The sequence below is a fragment of the Musca domestica genome, unplaced genomic scaffold (assembly GCF_030504385.1).
Source record: "Musca domestica strain aabys unplaced genomic scaffold, Musca_domestica.polishedcontigs.V.1.1 12, whole genome shotgun sequence".
NCBI lineage: Eukaryota > Metazoa > Arthropoda > Insecta > Diptera > Muscidae > Musca > Musca domestica.
The window spans coordinates 3,617,737-3,638,405 of NW_026712155.1; the positions used below are offsets into that span (position 1 = coordinate 3,617,737).

The 20,669-nt window shown below is 34.9% G+C and overlaps 1 protein-coding gene across 1 annotated transcript; it reads left to right on the plus strand.

Annotated features, from left to right (window-relative positions):
• The first annotated feature begins 5,740 nt into the window (after positions 1-5,740).
• Positions 5,741-17,219, plus strand: MdaE7 (esterase B1). Its single transcript, NM_001308976.1, is given in 6 exon segments — positions 5,741-5,995; positions 15,090-15,402; positions 15,466-15,616; positions 15,679-16,239; positions 16,301-16,470; positions 16,532-17,219. Coding segments are annotated over 6 exon segments (1,713 nt in total). The 5' UTR covers positions 5,741-5,948; the 3' UTR covers positions 17,003-17,219.
• Positions 17,220-20,669: the final 3,450 nt, after the last annotated feature.

Genomic DNA, 20,669 nt, shown 5'->3' on the forward strand with positions numbered 1-20,669 from the left:
GTCAAAGCATAATTATTCAATGATATGAATGTTATAAATGTTCACGTACTCGTCGATTAGTTTTTAATTTTTAGTCAAATGAGCAGTAATTTGGAATTTACTGTACTTTGTACAACTCATAATTGAGGGCTATGATTTAAGAATAGGCAAAGTTTATTACTTTTTTAAACCCATTAGAACCACAGATTGTGCATAAGAATCCTCATAAGTCCCCCTAACCATGTCGGTCTGTTTGTCCGCCAAAAGGTGGACTTGATGGGGTACTATTACATGGAGAAAATTCTAATATTTATAGATATGTTGAAATTTTTGTGTAAGATTTTCACCCTCAAAAACACATTTTTAGCTAAATCCTTTAAAATATGGTAAAAAGCGAAACATCGACCTACATTGAAAACTTTCTTCACCCCTTATAATCCAAGATGACAAATAGAGACCAAATCGAAAATATAGCAGAACAACATAGCATGACCTCATAATTGAGGTCAGACTGATTTCAGAATAGTCAAATATAATTACTATTTTACACCCATTACAGTAATATGGGAACAAATTTTATTTGTCATTTAAATTGTAAATTGGAGACCCCATAAAGTCCATATTTTTCATCATAGTATAATTCAATGACGATTTAACAAATATTCGGTCCCGTGCTACTTTCTTACATTTGTAATTTGTTCATGTTTTCACAATTTATTTCATATAGATGTATATCCCAAATCTACGTTCCCAACCAATATTCTCTTAAGGGTTACAAATTCAATAGAATACAAATTTTTCTTTTCTGACCACACATTAGATGTGAAAATGGACTTGGGGATACTCCAATGTGGGGACTTTACATGAATAAACTTATATGTGGCAATTATCTGTACGATGGTTCTTTACCCCAGGGTAGCATAAATACAATTTTTTAGTGGTCAAGACCAATATGGGCCCTACTCCGAAAATCTTATGCGAAGAGGTTCTCTACCCCCTTAGAAACAAAGATGCCAAATAAGGGCCAAAAATAGAAGAAAGTGGCGAAGACTAAAAAATGGCTTAAATCATACGATGGTTATTTATGATCGATATCATGACCTGCAAAAGCGATTTAAGGTATCTTAAATGTTCAGGAAGAATTTTTGGAAGAATAGAAATCCTATTCTTACTAAAAGTCCCATTCGCTCTACTATTTTGCACCCTTTATATTTGGTATTTTACTGATTGTACTCCCAAAAATTTTTGCATTTTGAGCTCTCATTGGACGGATTATTGTCACATGAAAGAAGTAGGGCCACGCTTTGAAATAAGCTCCATTAGTCTTTTTCGGTCATTTTTGTTTGTTTAAATGTTTGCGCATCTTCCAGCTGAAGCACGATGTAGGCCCTGGAGTTGAAAGGTAGATGTCAGTTACCATCGTATTTCGCACTTATTTCATTTTTTTGTTGAAAAATTGTATATAGTGAAAAATTATTCATTATTTTGTTCACAAAAAATTCACTGAATTCAATATGGTAATACAAATTGAAAAAAAAAATTGACAAAAGAAGAATAACAATTTGAAAAAATCTTCAACTTGTTCGCTGATTTTTTACAGCAAATGTTTAAAGATCCTTACAAAGTTTGTCACTGGAATGTACTATTATTTTTTCGATTTTTTCCCGATTTGAGAATTTTTGCAATGAGAACTCTTTTTCGTGATTTTTTAGCGATTTTGAAAAAGTAATTTTCTTTTAACTTTGGTGTGACCGCATTAAATTATTTCGATATCATCTATTCCGTTTCGCCACCGCATAATTCGGTACTACACTTCCATGTAACCCGCCATCAATTTCAGTTCTCAAGATATCAAGTCAATTAAATAAATTGGTATTAGTATTCGAATTCAAAAATAAAATATAAAAAACACTACAAATGTACATTAGAAAAAAAGTAAGTCAAAATGGAAAAAAATCATGCAAAATAAAACATTACTATTGTACATTTCAAAAGTCAAAATGAAAATCTTAACATATAACATTTTTACGCGATTTTTTTGGATATTATCCTTTTCGGATAAGAGACAACTCAGAATTTGTATGAATCATTAAAATCAGTTCAGCGGTTCTTAAGTTATAAGCGTAGTAACTAACACAACTTTCATTTATATATATAGATTATTACTATTTTTGTTATTTTTATATAAAATTATTATTTTTATTATTTTAAAGGCCACCAGATTTAATTTCCATAAATTAAATTTCATCAACATACTGTTTACCCCCTGTAAGTTAATGTCGACTAGTGTAATTAAAACCGCGTAACTGATAATTGTTTCATGTTCATATGCCCACAATGGGTTTACTTTTCCGTGAACACCCCTCCCTCAGTGGTCATTGTCAATACAAACAAAACCGGCACTTGATATTGAAAAGAAAGCAACTAAAAATAAATCATTAAACGAATGGTCGATAAAAAACTGTCGCAGAGCAAAACAAAACGAAAAAATCGCAAATAACAAAAACACTATAAAAATATGCAAATACTACAAACTTGTCCATGTTCATGTGCCAAAACAATTCCAGAAACGCGAGTCGCAAGTCACAAGTCAACAAAATAAATCGAAATTTGAAATCGAAATTTCCCTATTTATTAGCCAAATGTAAAGATGATCGAATCCATATTGACGTATATGGTTTAGGGGCCTCATTATGTATTCCTCAAAGTGTTTGGCGAATTGTTGGCGCTATTTGGCAAGCTCAAGTGGCTGAAGTGTTTGAAGCATGCAGGCAGTGCTGTTGGTGCGGTATTTCATTTGTAACCCAGACTAGCAAATTCTTCTACATTCATTCATAATTTAATTTTTATACCCTCCACATTGAAAAGGAAGGAGGGTATATTAACTTTGTCATTCCATTAGTAACATCCCTAAATATTCGTCGTAGACCCCATAAAGTGTATATATTCATGATCAGCATAAAATTCCAAACCGATTTATTTGACGTAAAGCTTCAAAATTTAGTAGAGCAATTTGTATTGTGTACGGTTGGTATTGAATATCAAAGATATCGGTATCATGTGTTTTGATGATTTTCGCCACATGATTCCACGGATTTGTCTAAAAATTGGTATTTGTAGTTCGTAATGGGTTTTAGCTCCGGGGGCGAAACATAGTATACAGAATTTTTTGCTTACCTGCACAATCAAAAATTGCACGACATCTTGTGCAGCAATGCCCAAAATGCAGGTAGCTCCATTGCATTTATCTGCACAATGAAGCAGGTATCTTTAATTTTACTTACGTGCACAAAAAGTGCAGTTATCTTTAATTTTCTATTCGTGCACAACAAAGCAGCAGCAGCATAACCATCTTTTAGTGTGGGAGAGGAAGCGAGAATATGTTTTTAATGCATGCTCTTTTCTTGTGTTGTTATTGTTTTTGCGAATACAAAAACAAAAACAAAGTGGTAGTTTTTAGTGTCTTTTTTGAGTTTGCAAAAAAATTGTCTTGTGCAGATAAATACAACTTTTGTAACCAAATTAAAAAAAATTACCAAATTTTCGAGGCAGGAATGTCCAATGTGCAGCTATCGATTGGGCACTTAAATACAATTAAAATAAAGGGATTCAGAAAAAAATGGCATAACAAAAGTTTTTTGGTCTGCAAAGGCCAATGCGCAGCTAATGTTGATGCAGGTAAATAGAAACCACTGTATATAGGTTCACGTTTTGGTAAAGCCCCCATATAACGGTACCTCCTGATATTCGTTATTTTGATGATTTTCGCTAAATTGTATGTATAGGTCCACGTTTTGCTAAGACCCCATATAATGGTACCTTCCGATATTCGGTATTTTAATGATTTTTCCCTTTTTGGCGACAGATTTGTATAAAAAAGATATTTATAGGTGATTATGGTTTTTGTCTCCGCTGGCAGAACATAGTATATTTATAGATCCACATTTTTGTATAGCCCCCCATATAATAACCTCCCTATATTCGGTTTTTGATGATTTTCGCAACATTTTTCTATGGATTCGATTAAAAGTGGTATTTTTAGCTCGTAATGCGTTCTACCTCCGGTGGCAAAACATTGAATATCTAGGTCCACGTTTTCCTATAGCGCACATTTAACGGTTCCATCGGATATTCGGCATTAAGTCACATTTTGTAATAGATTTGTGTGAAATTTGGTATTTGTACTTCATAATGGGTTCTGGGTTAGAAGTTCGGCTGGCCGAACTGAATGTCTTTACTTGTTTTTTTTTTTTTTTTTGTTTTTTATTCTATTTTTCCTTGGTCTTTTGTCGATTTGATACAGGAAAAAAATATTTTGAGATATAATCGAAACATTTAATGTAGAACTTTGAAAATCTATATATACCCTTGAATTAGTTTAAGAATATTTGGTTTTAAAATAGGTCATTCCGGACCACTTTCTGATATAGTCCCGATATAAGGGTAAGCCACTATTTAAATTATTTGTTATGTTTTAGCCATATTTTCCGCATAATTCCGCTAAACTTTGGAATTATATAACGCTTGTAGCTGTTATATTAGGGTCTATACGACGACATGGATCTGCATAGGAAACTTTTGTCATAAGCCATTACGAACTTCAAATACCAAATTTGAAACAATTCCGGTGAAAAGTATCAAAATACCGAATATCGGGAGGTAACGTTATATAGCGGTTCTACCAAAACGTGGACCCACATGGCCCTTTTTCAATACCAAAAGTCCTGCAGACATAATATACATTTGAATAAAATTTTAACAACCTACTTCGATTCGTTCAGAAGCCAGAGTGATTTCCACAGACGGACGGACATCGCTAAATCGACATAGAATTTTATGTTTCAAATGGAATGACAAACTTAATATACCCTCCATATTATGGTGGAGGGTATAACAAAATTAAGAGGTAAAGTATTTTCAATATTTTCAAGTCTTTAAATAATTAAAGAAATTTTGGGAAAATAGTACTTGTATGAATCAATTTAGATATAGAGGCACTACTTAATGAAGTGTCGATTTCATTGCCCTTGAATATTTCTCAAAAACATTCGTTTTATTGCCTTCTACTGTAGAACGCCCATTTAATAACCCCATATCTAAGCTGCACCACTTAGAGTGCAACAATTTGGGACCCCATTCCCACTTCAAGTTTTTAATTGAGCTGTATTTTGTTGTGATTTAAACAAGCTATTAATATTCTATTTTGTTCACAGTTTAATATCTACCCCCACCCACCCTCTTCACAAATAAAACCACATAACATCACACTTTTGTAGTAGCTACAGCATCACGATTTATGTCATAGTTCTGTTACAGCTGCTGCTGCTGTTGATGCTTTAGTAGGGTATTCCGTATCCAATAGATACGCATTAATTGTTTTCATCTTTGTTTTGATGTGTTTTTGCTGTCATTACTATTGTTTTTGTTGTTGGTGCTGCTACAGCGCCGATCATCGTTGCGTCGTACACACAGATTAAGGGGCCCACACACCAGTGAAAAACAAAACGCAAACGCCACAAGAAGCCGCAACAGCTCACACTGAATGAACGCCCTGCCAGCCGGCCGGTGGCTCCAGTGGAGGTTTTTGGGGATTGCTTTGTTGATGTTTTTATTGCTGTTAACGCTGCGCCGGCGCTCTGCTGCTGACTGTTATGGTGTTTTTTCCATTCAAAACCTCGCAAAAAATTTCATACAGACGTTGCTTTGTTGCTATTCGAAATTTGTATTTTCAGTTTCGATCTTCAATTCGTGCGTTGCAGTTGTTATTTCTCTGGCTTCCTACTGGCGATTCTAGATAATTCAAAACATACCCGGTGTTATTAAAAATTTAAAAAATAAAAAAAAACTATCCTCATAATCTCCGGAAGTTCTTCTTCTCTAGAGAATCCTTATCGTTCAGGCCGAACTGTAGCCAGTGCCATCTCTTATTTTCTGTGCCTGAGAATTTAAATTCTCAAAACCAATTCAAAATGAATTTCAAAGTTAGTCAAATGGAGAGGCTCTCCTGGAAACTCAAGTAAGTAGATGCCTGCCAAGTTTGAGTGGTGGTCCTCGAGGGTAAACAAAACTGAAAACAGAAAACCTAATTTGTCTAAAGAATTTAAAGTGTGCTTGCTATGACATGATCATGTTGCTGAATTGAAATGTGAGTCATGCCCACGACTGGCTGTCCATACAACTAACAAACAATTGGCTGTAATTGATTTATTTTCTTTTTGTGGAACAAATGCAAACATGAAATGCAAAAAAAAAAAAAATATTAAATGAGAATAAATAACAAAAAAAAAAACGCAATTTAATAATCGGATCAAAATTGTACTCTACATCAATTGGTTGACCAAAGCGAACTTCTGACAGCAGGAAAAACTGTGAAAATGTTCATGTGCAATGGGTGTGGAAATGTAAATGGAATGTTGTAGTGTCACGGACATATGTTTTGAAGTATAAAATATTTATTGAATCATTTTTGGAAATATTTAGTATTAAAACCAATATTCGTGTATGTATGTCAACTTGTACAAGCTGGAAGAGATTTTCATATTTACCTTAATTTTGAGTTAATTTTTTTAGCTTTTGAAAATTTTTAGAATTTAGACCCTATGTCTATATACGAAAATGAGCAATATCAAATCGATGCCTTTGGTATAAAAATATTAAAACTCACTATCCCATAAAAAGGGAAGGGAGTATCCGATTTGGCTGAAATATAGCACAATGTATTATTTGATTCGGCAATAGTTTTAAAAAATTATAATTTCGTTGAATGAAAAATTATGATATAATAAAATTGTTAGAAATTATTATAAACATCATGACATTTGTATCAGATTTACGAAAAAGAGCAACGCTGATTATGCTGACTGTCCCTCATATTTCATAGAATCAATGTTTTATATACCCTCAACCGTACATAGTATTGAAGTAATATTATGTTCGTCATTCCGTTTGTAACTCTTCGAAATAATAATTTTAGACTCAACAAAGTATAATATCGGCTATATCGGTCCACGATATCGTATAGCCCTCATATAACGGTACACCCCGATATTCGGAATTTAGGTGATATTAGCCACGTTTTTCAAAGGAATTGTCTGAAAATCAATACAAGTAGTTTCTTGTAACTATTTTACCCCCTGGAAGAGAATTATCTATATCAGCCCAGGATATCGTATAGCCTCCCCGATATTCGGTATTTTGGTGATTTCAGACAAATGTTTTTAAGGGAATTTTCTTAAAATCCACACAAGGGTTTCATTCTGAGTACTCTTATCTTCTAAGGGGTAAAGAAGAGAATTATCTAAATAGTTCCATGTTTCAGTATAGCCCCCATATAACGGTTTTCATTTGAGCGGTATTTTCCGACGAAATTTTTTTTGAAATCTTTTAAGCTTCTTCCAAATGGTGGAGGGTATAAAAAGTTCGAACTTAGCTGTTTTTTTTTCTTATTTGTTATTGTAAAAATGTGTTATACCTGTCCAAATTGTCAAAGTTTTGAAAAATTAAAATAATTACAAAGTAAACGGAATCTATGTTTAGTCCAAAATTTTAATCCTAGTAGTTCCATTGAACTAAAATTAGATGAGAAAATTGACAATATGTACCAACTCATTTTTACCGACTTTGCCTGGGTAGACCCAACCGACAATAAATAGGAGTTTCAAGGTAAATTTCATAAAAATATCCTCTGGCACTCCACCCTGGCTAGGTCGGTACTCCTCTTGAAACTTTCCAACAAGGGGTCAAATTTTCCATAACAAACGTGACATATGTTCAATACTTCATTAAATATTTGTCTCAAATTTAGATCACGAACTCAAAATGGATTCCATCCGTTATTATCAGTATGTACGAAAATTCGAAAGTCAGGCCGACAAATTCCTAAAATCCTTGAAATGTTTATGTTCCGTTATGAGCTACTACATTTAGTATGTCAGTCTGTCTATCAGTATGTCTGTTGAAATAACGAAAATGAGATATATCGGTCCACGTTTTGGTATAACTCCCATATAACAATACATCCCGATATTCGGAATTTTGATGATTTTTGTCACATTTGTCCATAGATTTATCCAAAAATTCGTATTTGTAGTTCGTTCTTAATATCTTTTATTTGTTTCTAAGTAATATACCATTCTAAATCCCCTGTCTTGTATGACCCTCATCTAAGTACGGTTTCTTCACACCCTCTCCCCTTGTGTAAAAATCTAAAGAATTGTAAAATAATTTCTTCTACAAATCATGTTAACATTTTATTACAATTTTAATGGTCTAGAGGTGAAGATAGTCTATGGTCTCGAGTGACACATTGCGTGTTGACCCATTACGTGCGTAGATTTTCATGGAACACCTATTTTAATTAATATAATTAAAAAATCTATTTGAGCGCCTATTAAAATTGTGGCTAATTTAAAAACACGAAAATAAACAATTTTTACAATTTACATGTAATTTTACAACGACATCATATTTTTATGGGGGACTTGGTGGCCACTTTTAAGATCTTCAGATTTCCAGTAATTTGGATGCCAATCAATTTGTTATGGCAGAAATCCAACCCATGTCAAACATAATTGTTAAAAAATATTGAAATTATTAGCACACAATCTATTTAATTAAGGTTTGTCAAAACGAGAAAAAAGTTCTATGTATGTCATCATTGCTCTGCATCACATTATAGTTCCTATCTGAATTGTTGTTATTAAATATTCCAAGACATTTATGCAGCTGCTGCCTTTGATAATCGTGAAGCGCTCTGACTTATTCCTGATAAGATTTATAGCCTAATTGTTTGTTTCTTTTTTATATGTTATCAATGAAAGTTTGTTTTAACAGGCCAACAGCTTTGTGCAAAAAGAAATCTTAAGTAAATTTTAAGGTTTAATGCGAAGACCTTGACAGTGAATTATACTTTGCAACACTTGCTCAATAAAAACATTTCTACATTGAGAAAATAATGGTTAAATTCTTAAATAGAATACACCGTTGCTTCCAAAAATTCCTTTTTTTATGAGGATTTACTGCCCACAGCCCGCACACTGACGAAGGGAGTACAAAAATCTCCCTAAGCCTTGGAAAATAACGATTATTTTCTTAAAAATAACCCTACACGAATTCTGATTCACTTTGTATACTCTCCGACACATGGAAGACCGATTTTTCATACTTTTTAAATCCTAATATTTGTATCAGTACTATGTTTGATATGAAGACCGACAATCTTATAAAATACGAAAAAAAACCCGATCGCCTTAAAATTTCACGCATCTCAATATTTCTAAAAAGTCAAGACCTAGAGAGAAGATGGGATAAAGCGGACCACTCTTTCTTCTTCACTGAGGGTCAGTACTCTGCCACATGCAGACAAATCAAAGTGATACACCAAACAATACTATGCCTATAGTACTGATCAGATCCCTTCTTAAAATGTAATAAATGTTATCACTTTACGGAGGAGGTAACGGAAGGTATGGGACAATTTTATCCATTTTTACCGTTATCTAATTCTACCGTTAGTGGTAAGATTGAAACAGTATATTATGTCCTTGCAACGGGTCTAGTATTGTCAGAAAAACTGAAATATGCGAAGAGAATTGGTGACAGCTTCCCATTTCAATTCCAACTTTTAAAAATTTGTATGGAGAGGACATGAGGGAGGGCCTTAGCCTTATATACATATTATGTGCATAGTTTCAACGGACTCCTCCTTGGTTTTCTATGACATGTAATTTATATACCCTACACAAAATAGTGGTAAGGGTATTATGTCTTTGTGTAACATTTGTAACATGGAGAAAAAAGCGAGGTAGACCCATAGTTACTTTTGAGGATCTTTATAGAATCAATGACAATGACAATCGATTAAAATTTAGATATAGCTCCCATATGTCAGTCGAAATGACCTGAAATATGGCAAATCCAACCGAATTCCGTCTAGAAGCAAGCACCTCCAATTTGATGCAAAACGGTTCAGATATAGCACATATGTTTCATCCAATTTGGTGTTTTAAGTCCTTCACATCCGTTATATGCCCTCCGCAAAAATGATATTTGCTACCAGATGTCAGATACCGACCAGAAATACATCTGCCAAATTTTATCAAGATCAGTTTAGATTTGGATACAGCTCCCATATATATTTTTATCCGATTTCCTAAATAGAGTAAATTTTGTCACTTCCGACCGAATTCAGTTTAAACGCAATTAATTCAAATTTGGTGAAAATCGGTTCAGTTACAAATGCCTCCGTCTACTTTAGTGGAAACCGATTCACAGTAGGATATACGTTCCACTCTAAACTGCTCCTAAGTATGCAACGAAAACCGATCATAATTAATGGGCATAGTGATGTAGGGTATCGTAAAGTCGACTCCGCCCGACTTATCACCTTTCTTTACTGGTTTTTATTTGAAGATGTTGACCCTTTGGCGGCAGGAACCAGGAGAAATTGAGCGAAATTGCCCATCTTTGCACTTGATAAAACTAAAAACAAAAATCCTATCCTATCCTAATCCTATCAAGTTCCACCTTCGGGAATCAACGAGAGCGCATCGACCACAAATGTCCTGAAGCAGTTTTCTTCATAGAAAGAACTGTAAGAACTGTCAGTTTTAGTAAAAAAGTCTTCAAATATATGTTGCTGAGAATTTCACCCCAGCAATACCTTTGCCAACCTGAATCAACTCTTTGCTCAAAAAAAAAATCCACATTTATTGAATATGTTCCAATTGAAGCTCAGGACAAAACTATTGAATCGGTAGAGAGTTCAAAAACTACTGTCTGTTTTAGTCATTGGAGTTCCAAAACTAATGTCTGTTTCAGTCATTCGATTTAACCGTTTTGATAAGAAGTGTAGGAATACAACTTTGTTTCAAATTGATAACTACAAAAACTTGGACTTGAACTTGAAAATAATGTAATTTCAAGTAAAATTCAACAATTCATTTTTCTATCAGCAATAATAATATTAATAAAATAAAATTTGTGGAAATTCAGCGTCAATAATCATCAAAAAATTTAGCAAAAATGACTGTGGCTGTTGTTATTCATCAAATAGGCGCTTGAAAACAAGCTGTGAATCTAATTAACAATTAAAAATGAAAAAAAAAAAAAAAAAATGCCAAACATATAAAAATAATAGAAAAATGAATGCTAAAATGCAAAGAAGATTAACTAACGAAATGTGAAACAATCATATTTCAACAAAAGCGATATGAAAATAAGCTACAAGTGCATGAAATGGAATGTGCCTTTAATAGCTAACTGGGAATCCTCAGATTTGTGGCTTAGATATGCATTTGTCATTGTGGCTCTTCAGGAGAGATGAGATCACTTTTGGATCGTAAATTGAATTAAATTAAAACTATGTCTCGTTCTAGATTTTTTGAAGTATGAATATGCAAAAAAAAAAAAAAAAAACAAGCAACGGAAAATATGCATCTGTCAAATAAAACAATTACAGCATTGTTATAAACTTAATATAGAATTAAATTCTAGCAAGATTCGGTCATGCATTTCGAACAATGTGCAAAACTTTGTGATTTTCTCTTTGTTGCGATATTTGCAATGCACTTAGCTGCAGCTACTGTCGAACGCATCTGGTTTACTAACAAAAATACAATAATTTTGTAACATTATTGTTGTTATTGTCATTATCATTGGCATTGCTTATTACAAATCTAAGCTCTGTGTGTGTGTACGGCGGTTAGATGTTGTTGCTCCGCAAATATTATTTAATCATCTCTCGGTATGTGGCGGCGGGTGGTTGTACATCATCCATCCATCCATCCCGCCAGTCATCCACTTTATGTGCCACTTGTATGAATGAATTCACTTAACAAACCGAACCACACCCATTGGATAAATTTATAAATATTTGCGATACAAAATTTGTTGTTGCTATTTTATTATTAATGAGGACTAAAGAAAACATGGACATAATGCGATATAGAATTATCGCTTTTTTTCAATTAAAAGAAATTTAAATTATATTTGGTTTTGTTTATTATTGATAAGCCAACGAATTAATGACAATTCTTGAAAAATTATCTAACAATTGCATCATAATTGTATATAACAATTATACAATTGTTTATGAGATGAGTTTGGATTCCAAAAACGAGTATTTTCGAAACTCAAAAAAAGTGTTTTGAAAAGTATTAACAGATCAATACACTCTCCTCTGGTCCTAAATAATACTTATAATTCCATGCATCACATTGAGAAAACAGCCAAATAGCAGAGGTGCCTTTAAAAACTAATTGCTAATCCCAATATGGAATGTGTTAATTAAATAAACAGCCAAGTCCATGGAATATAAATTAGAAACAGGTATGTGCTTTGTTTTTAATTAATTCCACCTGCAATTGCTAAAAGCCTGGCTAGAAAAAAATCAAAAATCATGAATTTTTTGCATCTTTCAAACGGGTAAAGTGTGTTCAGACTCAATTTGGATAATATGTTTACTGTTTAGAAATATTATCATGCGCTATATATTTTGTACTACTGAATAGATTTATAATTTTTTTTGCGTGTCATATATAACATATTTAAATATTTATTTTGGACAAGGGAGTATTTGTTTTCCAAAAAATATGGCTCAGAATATTTTACATTCACCAAGTAAAAATACATTAAGTTCGGCAAGGCCGTTCTTCAAATATCCTCCACCAATGGGTAAATACAACATTTTTATGGAAAGTATCTGAATTCAAACGTGTTGCGCTTTATACTACAAACTCCAAGTATGAGTATGGTTATATGGGGGCCATACTAAAACGGGAGCTCATATAGGCGATTGTAATCTATTGCGAGTCTTAAATACCAAATTTTACATAATTTCTTGGGTAAATGCGACTAGGATGACTAGGACTAATATGGACAATGTTTTGACGCCGGCTGTAGAACCCATTATAAAGTACAGATACGAAATTTCTCCCAAATCTATTAGAAAATGTGGCTTTAATCATCAAAAAAACCTCTATAGGAAAACGTGATCCCATATATTCAATATTTTGCCACCTGTGCTGAAACCCATTACGAACAACAAATACCAACTTTTAGATAACTCCAGCATTTAAATGTGAATAAATCTAAATCTAAATCTGGTAGCTTTGCCCGACGTCAAAGAAGTGGACGGAAGAAAACAGCAATATCAACAGAAATGGTTCGAAAAGTAAAGAAGCAACTTGATCGAAACCCGCATCGCAGTGGTCGAAAAATGGTTCGTGAGCTGAACATATCGCAATATCCCATTCGGCAAATATTGAAACATGAGCTCGGGGTAAAGCCAATGGATTTCCAAAAAGTCCAAGAACTTACATCGCAACAGAAGGAAAATAGACTCAAAAGAGCTAAAAAGTTGCCTCGCTTGGCCGAAAGTGGTGAACTGCCGAATTTGGTTTTCTCCGATGAGAAAACATCGTTGTCCAGCAGTTTGTAAACAAACAAAATGATCGTGTTTACTTGCCAAAGCGGTCAGCTGAAAATGTGCACCTTCGGTTGGACCCTAGAAATCAAGTGCTGGCCATGATGATGGTGTGGGCCGCCATAACAGCCGATATTCGCTCTCCACTCGTATTAATCGACCGTGGCATCGGATGAAATGCCGAATATAATCGTTAAAATATTCTGGAGGGTGTATTAAAGCCTTGGACACGCAAACATTTTGGCCGACATTTTTTTCTTTCATTCAATTCAATTTTAAAAAATGTAAAAATTATGGCGTTTGACTTTATTGCAGATTTTTATCTCACCCTGTTATGCAGTTTTCGTATAGACCCCAATGTAATAATTTTAACAGAATTGTTAATGGATTTTTTTCCTTTTTACTTGTTTTTTTTTAATATAGCTTTACATATTCGAAGCGTAAAACATATTTGTAATCTAAGTTTTCCTCACAAGGGGACGTACACGACCCATTTTCTATACCCATGATTCTGGATGTAATCCAAGGTCTCTGTCTTATTTCTAAGCTCCAAAGCTGTACAATTGCGAAATATATCTTAAACTGTAGGGGTCCCTTTGTCAAAACTATATAAAGGCCTTAACAACATTTGACCTGAGATCCCAAAACTCCTTTGGAGTTTGGATCTAAAAAGGAGTACTATCACACAACCCAGACAGTTTGTTGTACAGTAAAAATCTACAACGAGTTAGGAACAAGCGCTAATTTTTCAGAAATACTCATAATTTTTTATTAAGAAAATATATTTTTTATCGTACTTATGAAGTTTAAAAATTTCTTTCCTTCAGAGACTCACAATGAAATTTGATCTATTATTCCGGAATTTATAGTAAAATTTTATGTAGAATATTTCTTCTTTTGACACCTTCCACCTAAAATGAAATTTTAAAATTAATTGTTTTTGGGAAAATTAACCCACATTTTTTTTGGATTCTGTGGAAAAAGGTTTTTTTTTCTTGGTAACTTATGGTAAAATTTGACGAGGATTATTTTTGCCTTCTAAAATTATGCTTTGTTGGAGAGTATTGCACAAACTCAGAAAAAGTACGGTTTTAACCCTAAAATGTGTTTTGAATAGGAATATGATATAGGAATTCTAGGCATTAAGGTAAAATTTTAACTCCTGACGTCTTCCAGGGCTTATAGCAGAATTTTTTGACAAATCATGTTGTAGAAAATTTAGTTTAATAGGAGTTTAACCACTTTAAAAAAAAGTACCAAAAAAAACCGCTAAATGTTCACGACCTAAATAATCCTCGATTTATTATCTGCACTATATCCGAAGACTCAATATACCTAAAATGCATGGGTTCCGGGGAATCTTGATCCGGAAATTTCCAAAAGTGTTATATAGGGGGGAACATGCCCCCTCTGTTTTATTTACTAGCCAATGTAAATTTTTCAAACGCCGCTACACGTGTGTTCTTTGTTAGCCCCACTGTTATAATCTACAGGATTTGCCCGTAATTATTGAAAGCATTAAATTCTGCTGCACAGTGTTATTTTTTCTATATTTGATTTTATTTCCAATCCAATGTTCATTGAAACACTGTGCTAAATTCGTAACATGACTTTTCCGAAGCAATTCATATTTCGCCTGAAACTATGCTTTAATTTTTGTTAAAATTTCAAATTTATTTTTTTCCAGATGCATGGTCAATAAATACACAAACTACCGTCTGAGTACAAATGAAAACCAAATAATCGATACTGAATATGGACAAATTAAGGGTGTCAAACGAATGACGGTCTACGATGATTCTTACTACAGTTTCGAGAGTATACCATATGCTAAGCCTCCAGTGGGTGAGTTGAGATTCAAGGCACCCCAAAGACCAGTACCATGGGAGGGTGTACGTGATTGCTGTGGGCCAGCCAACAGATCGGTACAGACAGATTTCATAAGTGGCAAACCCACAGGATCGGAGGATTGTCTATACCTGAATGTGTATACCAATGATGTAAGTTATTGAAAATCAATTAATTTTGAAATGTAATTTTAATTTGGGAAAATTGTTTTTCAGTTGAATCCTGACAAAAAACGTCCTGTTATGGTTTTCATCCATGGCGGTGGTTTTATTTTTGGCGAAGCTAATCGTAACTGGTATGGGCCCGACTACTTCATGAAGAAACCCGTGGTTTTGGTAACCGTGCAATATCGTTTGGGTGTGTTGGGTAGGTGAACAAATAACTTTTCCTTCGGCGTTTCGACTCATTAAAGGGCATTTTTATTACAGGTTTCCTTAGCCTGAAATCGGAAAATCTCAATGTCCCCGGTAACGCTGGCCTCAAGGATCAAGTAATGGCCTTGAGATGGGTCAAGAGTAATATTGCCAATTTCGGTGGCGATGTAGACAATATTACCGTCTTCGGCGAAAGTGCTGGTGGGGCCTCAACCCATTACATGATGATAACCGAACAGACCCGTGGTTTATTCCATCGTGGTATCATGATGTCCGGTAATTCCATGTGCTCATGGGCCTCTACAGAATGCCAAAGTCGTGCGCTCACCATGGCCAAACGTGTTGGCTATAAGGGAGAGGAGAATGAAAAAGATATTTTGGAGTTCCTAATGAAAGCCAATCCCTATGATTTGATTAAGGAGGAGCCACAAGTTTTGACACCCGAAGAAATACAAAATAAGGTCATGTTTCCTTTTGGCCCCACTGTAGAACCATACCAGACAGCCGACTGTGTGGTGCCCAAACCGATCAGAGAAATGGTGAAGAGCGCCTGGGGAAATTCGATACCCACATTGATAGGCAATACCTCCTACGAGGGTTTGCTTTTCAAATCAAGTAAGTGAAGTTAGCGAATCTCATGAAAGAAGGCATAATTTGTTAATATCTCATTTTTTAGTTGCCAAACAATATCCGGATGCGGTAAAAGAGTTGGAATCCTGTGTTAATTATGTGCCTCGGGAGTTGGCTGACAGTGAACGCAGTGCCCCGGAGACCCTGGAAAGGGCTGCCATAGTGAAAAAGGCCCATGTGGATGGCGAAACACCCACTCTGGATAATTTTATGGAGGTATTTAAATATTTCTTTTTGAGTAAATGTTTCAATGGATAATTTTTATTTCTCCCCTCAGCTTTGCTCCTATTTCTATTTCCTCTTCCCCATGCATCGCTTCCTACAATTGCGCTTCAACCACACAGCTGGCACTCCCATTTATTTGTATCGTTTCGATTTCGATTCCGAAGAAATTATTAACCCCTATCGTATTATGCGTTTTGGCCGTGGCGTTAAAGGTGTAAGCCATGCCGATGAGCTAACCTATCTCTTCTGGAACATTTTGTCGAAACGCCTGCCAAAGGAAAGCCGCGAATACAAAACCATTGAACGCATGGTTGGCATTTGGACGGAATTCGCCACCACCGGCAAACCATACAGCAATGACATAGCCGGCATGGAAAACCTCACCTGGGATCCCATAAAAAAATCCGATGATGTCTATAAATGTTTAAATATTGGCGATGAATTGAAAGTTATGGATTTGCCAGAAATGGATAAAATTAAACAATGGGCAAGTATATTCGATAAAAAGAAGGAATTGTTTTAAACGATGGCATAGATGGAGCGGACGGCAGCAGCAGCAGATGCTGTCGCCTGGATGACGATGAGTTGCAATATTTTATTTTTTATTAAATCAATTTTTTTTTATATGCATATTGTTGTAGCAGTGTTAACAAGTTAAATACTTAATGACTGTACTATTGTAATCTTTTAATATAATTATTTCTTTGTTAATAAAGCCATTTACAAGTATTTAAAAATAATTAATAATTGTACAACTCAAACTGGGCTAAGGATGGCCATTTGATTGGTAATACTCTGCAATTACTTACATTTTTGCCTCGTTCGAATGGCTGTAGATTTTAATTAAAACCTACTTTTCAACTGAGAATCTATCTGCCATTGAAGTAGACTCATGACTCAATGAGGCTACCTTCTTTATTGGATTGATCAGATATGATTTCAGAGCAATTTTGTATTTGTAAAAATATGTGTGTGAAATGAAAACTACGTATCTGTATTGGTGGCATTTAATGTCTGTGCAACTTATGTAGGTTGAAGCGGATTTTTAAATACGTTTATATGGAAAAAATTCGAATATTCTTTTATGGATCACTTTTGAGCAAACCTTCTGTGCCAAAATGACCTATATTAGTAGTTTGCATAATAAGAAATCAAAATACCAAAATTTGGAAAAATTAAATGGAAGTGGAATTCCTTTTGAAATTCTAGATTTTAATGGTGGACTCACTAAAATCTCGAAAGTAAATCAGGCATTACAAACGCACTCAATGTAGAAAAAACTTTTGTGGGCATTTGTCTGTGTCTTCTCCAGAAACCTGACGGAGCTGCCATTGGCCTTCTGCACAGAATTGTTACGGACATAGGGTAGCCTCATGTCCGGGTGGGGTTTCAGGCGGAACGACAATATTGAAATATAACCAGTAAAGAAAGCCTTAAAGTCGAGCGGGGCCGATTTTATGATACCCTACATAACTTTGCTAATTTAGTAGAGCTCCGCATAACAATTAAAAGTTTTTATGGGAGAATTCCATCATACACGCTATGATTATAATTATAATGTAAAGTTCGAAGGACTAAATATGCCGAAGCGTTTGTATCTTTTAAATTCGGACTTGTATTGCCCATTTGGTGTACAATTAATTTGAAATCGGATAAAGATATATATGGGAGCTACATCCACATCGGAACCGATCTCGATAAAATTTGGCAAAGATATTTCTGAGCTGTATTTCATTTATTTCCCCGAATATCGTTGTTACGGAGTGCATATTACGGCTGTGGGTAACAAATATGACAAATCGGATGCACAGTATATATGGGAGCTATAGCTATGTCTGAACAGATCTTCAGCAAATTTGAAATACTAGCTTCTAGACTCAATTCGGTCGTAAGTGTCAAATTTCATCCCATTTGGACAAATATTAGACGTTTGGTGCAAAATCAAAGGTAAATCGGACGAAGTTATATATGGGAACTATATCCAAATCTGAACCGATCTCGATGAAATTTAGCAAATGTATTTCTGAGCTGTATTTGATATATGTCCCCAAATATTGTTGTTACAGAGTGCATATTACGGCTGCGAAGGACAAAAATAACAAATCGGATGAACAATTTATATGGGAGCTATAGCTATATCTGAACCGATTTCGATAAAATTTGGCATACTTATTTTCAGGCCTAATTTGGTTGTATGTGCAAAATTCCATACTATTCGGACTGATATTACACGTTTGGTGCACAATAAAAGCAAATCGGAAGAAGATATATATGGGAGCTGTATCTAAATTTTGACCGATTTCAATAGGGTTCGTCCTTGGACCAAACAAATGATTTGTGTAAAATTTCATCTGGATAGGGCAATAAATGCGAACTGTACTTTGTTTACAAAAATACATGGACAGACGGACGGATGGGCGGATATGCATAAGTCGACTCAGAATGTGATTCTATGCAGATCATCAAAAGGAACTATGGGTCTATCTCGTTTCCTTTTGCTTGTTACAAACATATGCACAAAGACATAATACCCTGACCACCTTGTGGTGTGTAGAGTATAAAAATACCGATACAACGCTAATTATATGCGAAAGAAGAGCGAGAGAGAGAGAGAGAGTGAGAAAGAAATAGAAATGTGAGGGAATAGCAAATATCGTGGTGGGGAACGTTTATCTTGGCCGCATTCGAGCTATATGGCTCATCATATAATGACCATATCCGTGACTTCGTTTCCTGCCACCACGATAGTGTTCCCTTGTAGTAGACATCTTGGAAACCAAATTTTCGAGCTTATTCCTCTTCGGACGGTTTTTTTTCTATCGAGGTCTAAACGATCTAAGATGGCTAAAGTTTCTTGAGTATCACGATGCTGTTGAAAAGAAAAGAGAGAAATTATTAAAGTGGGGAGAGAGTGGTGAACGATAATTTATACTGATCTGGGTGTAGGTCATCCAACAACATGGCTCTTCTTCGAACAACGAACCGCATACGTACGTGGAATAATGCAGTTTTCCAGTTTTAAAACATATTGAAAAGAATCAAACAACTAACACAAAAAAAAATATTCAAATTGAAAGATTACATAAATCACATAGGACTTCTACGCCTACTAAGGACAAAATTGGTCTCCCATACCTTAAGAAAACCTCATGGGTCTTTCATGCCTGTAAAAGACCTCATAAGTCTTTTATACCTAAAGAAGAAAACAAGGAGTTTTATACTTAGAAGAAGGGTTCAAATATCTCCGAGTCTTCTACACCTTTAGAAAACCTCATAGATCTCTTATAGCTTTAATAGATCTCATAAGTCTTAAATGACTATAAAAGACGCCATAAGACTTATACGCCTTTAGAAGGCCTTAAAGGTCTTTTATGAATATTTTAGGTTTTCTATGTTTTCTATGTCTATGTCTTCCTATGCCTGAGTGAGACACCATAGGTTCTCTTTATCCATGGACTTCTACGCCTTTAGGACTCCTATGTTTATAGAAGATCTCATAGGTCTCCCATCTGCTGTCATTTCTAAGACACTCATCCAACATATCGTTAGAGCACTCCAGCATTTAAATGTGAATAAACCTCTTGTGTTATTTCATCGCTCGTTACCATGATACTGGTAGCATAGCCCGACGTCAAGGAAGTGGGCGGAAGAAAACAGCAACATCAGCAGAAATGGTTCGAAAAATATAGAAGCGACTTGATCGAAACCCGCGTCGCAGTGTCCCAAAATGGCTCGTGAGCTGAACATATCCAATTCCATTCGGCAAATATTAAAACATGAGCTCGGGGTAAAGCCATTGTAATTCCGAAAGTGGTGAACTGCCGAATTTGGTTTTCTCCGATGAGAAAACATTCGTTGTCCAGAAGTTTGTAAACAAGCATAATGAAAATGTGCACCTACGGTTGGCCACTAGACCTCCAGCGCCGGCCATGGCGATGGTGTGGGCCGCCATAACAGCCAATTGTTGCTCTCCGCTCGTTTTAATCGACCGTGGCATCAGAATAAATGCCGAATATTATTGCGAAAATATTCTGAAGGGTGTATTAAAGCCTTGGTCACGCAAACGTTTTGGCCGCAGACCTTGGACATTCCAACAGGACTCAGCACCATCGCACTCATCACGCGCCACCCACCAAAATCTCCGGATACCATTCTGTTGGACTATTGTGTCTGGAGTATTTTGGAAAGCA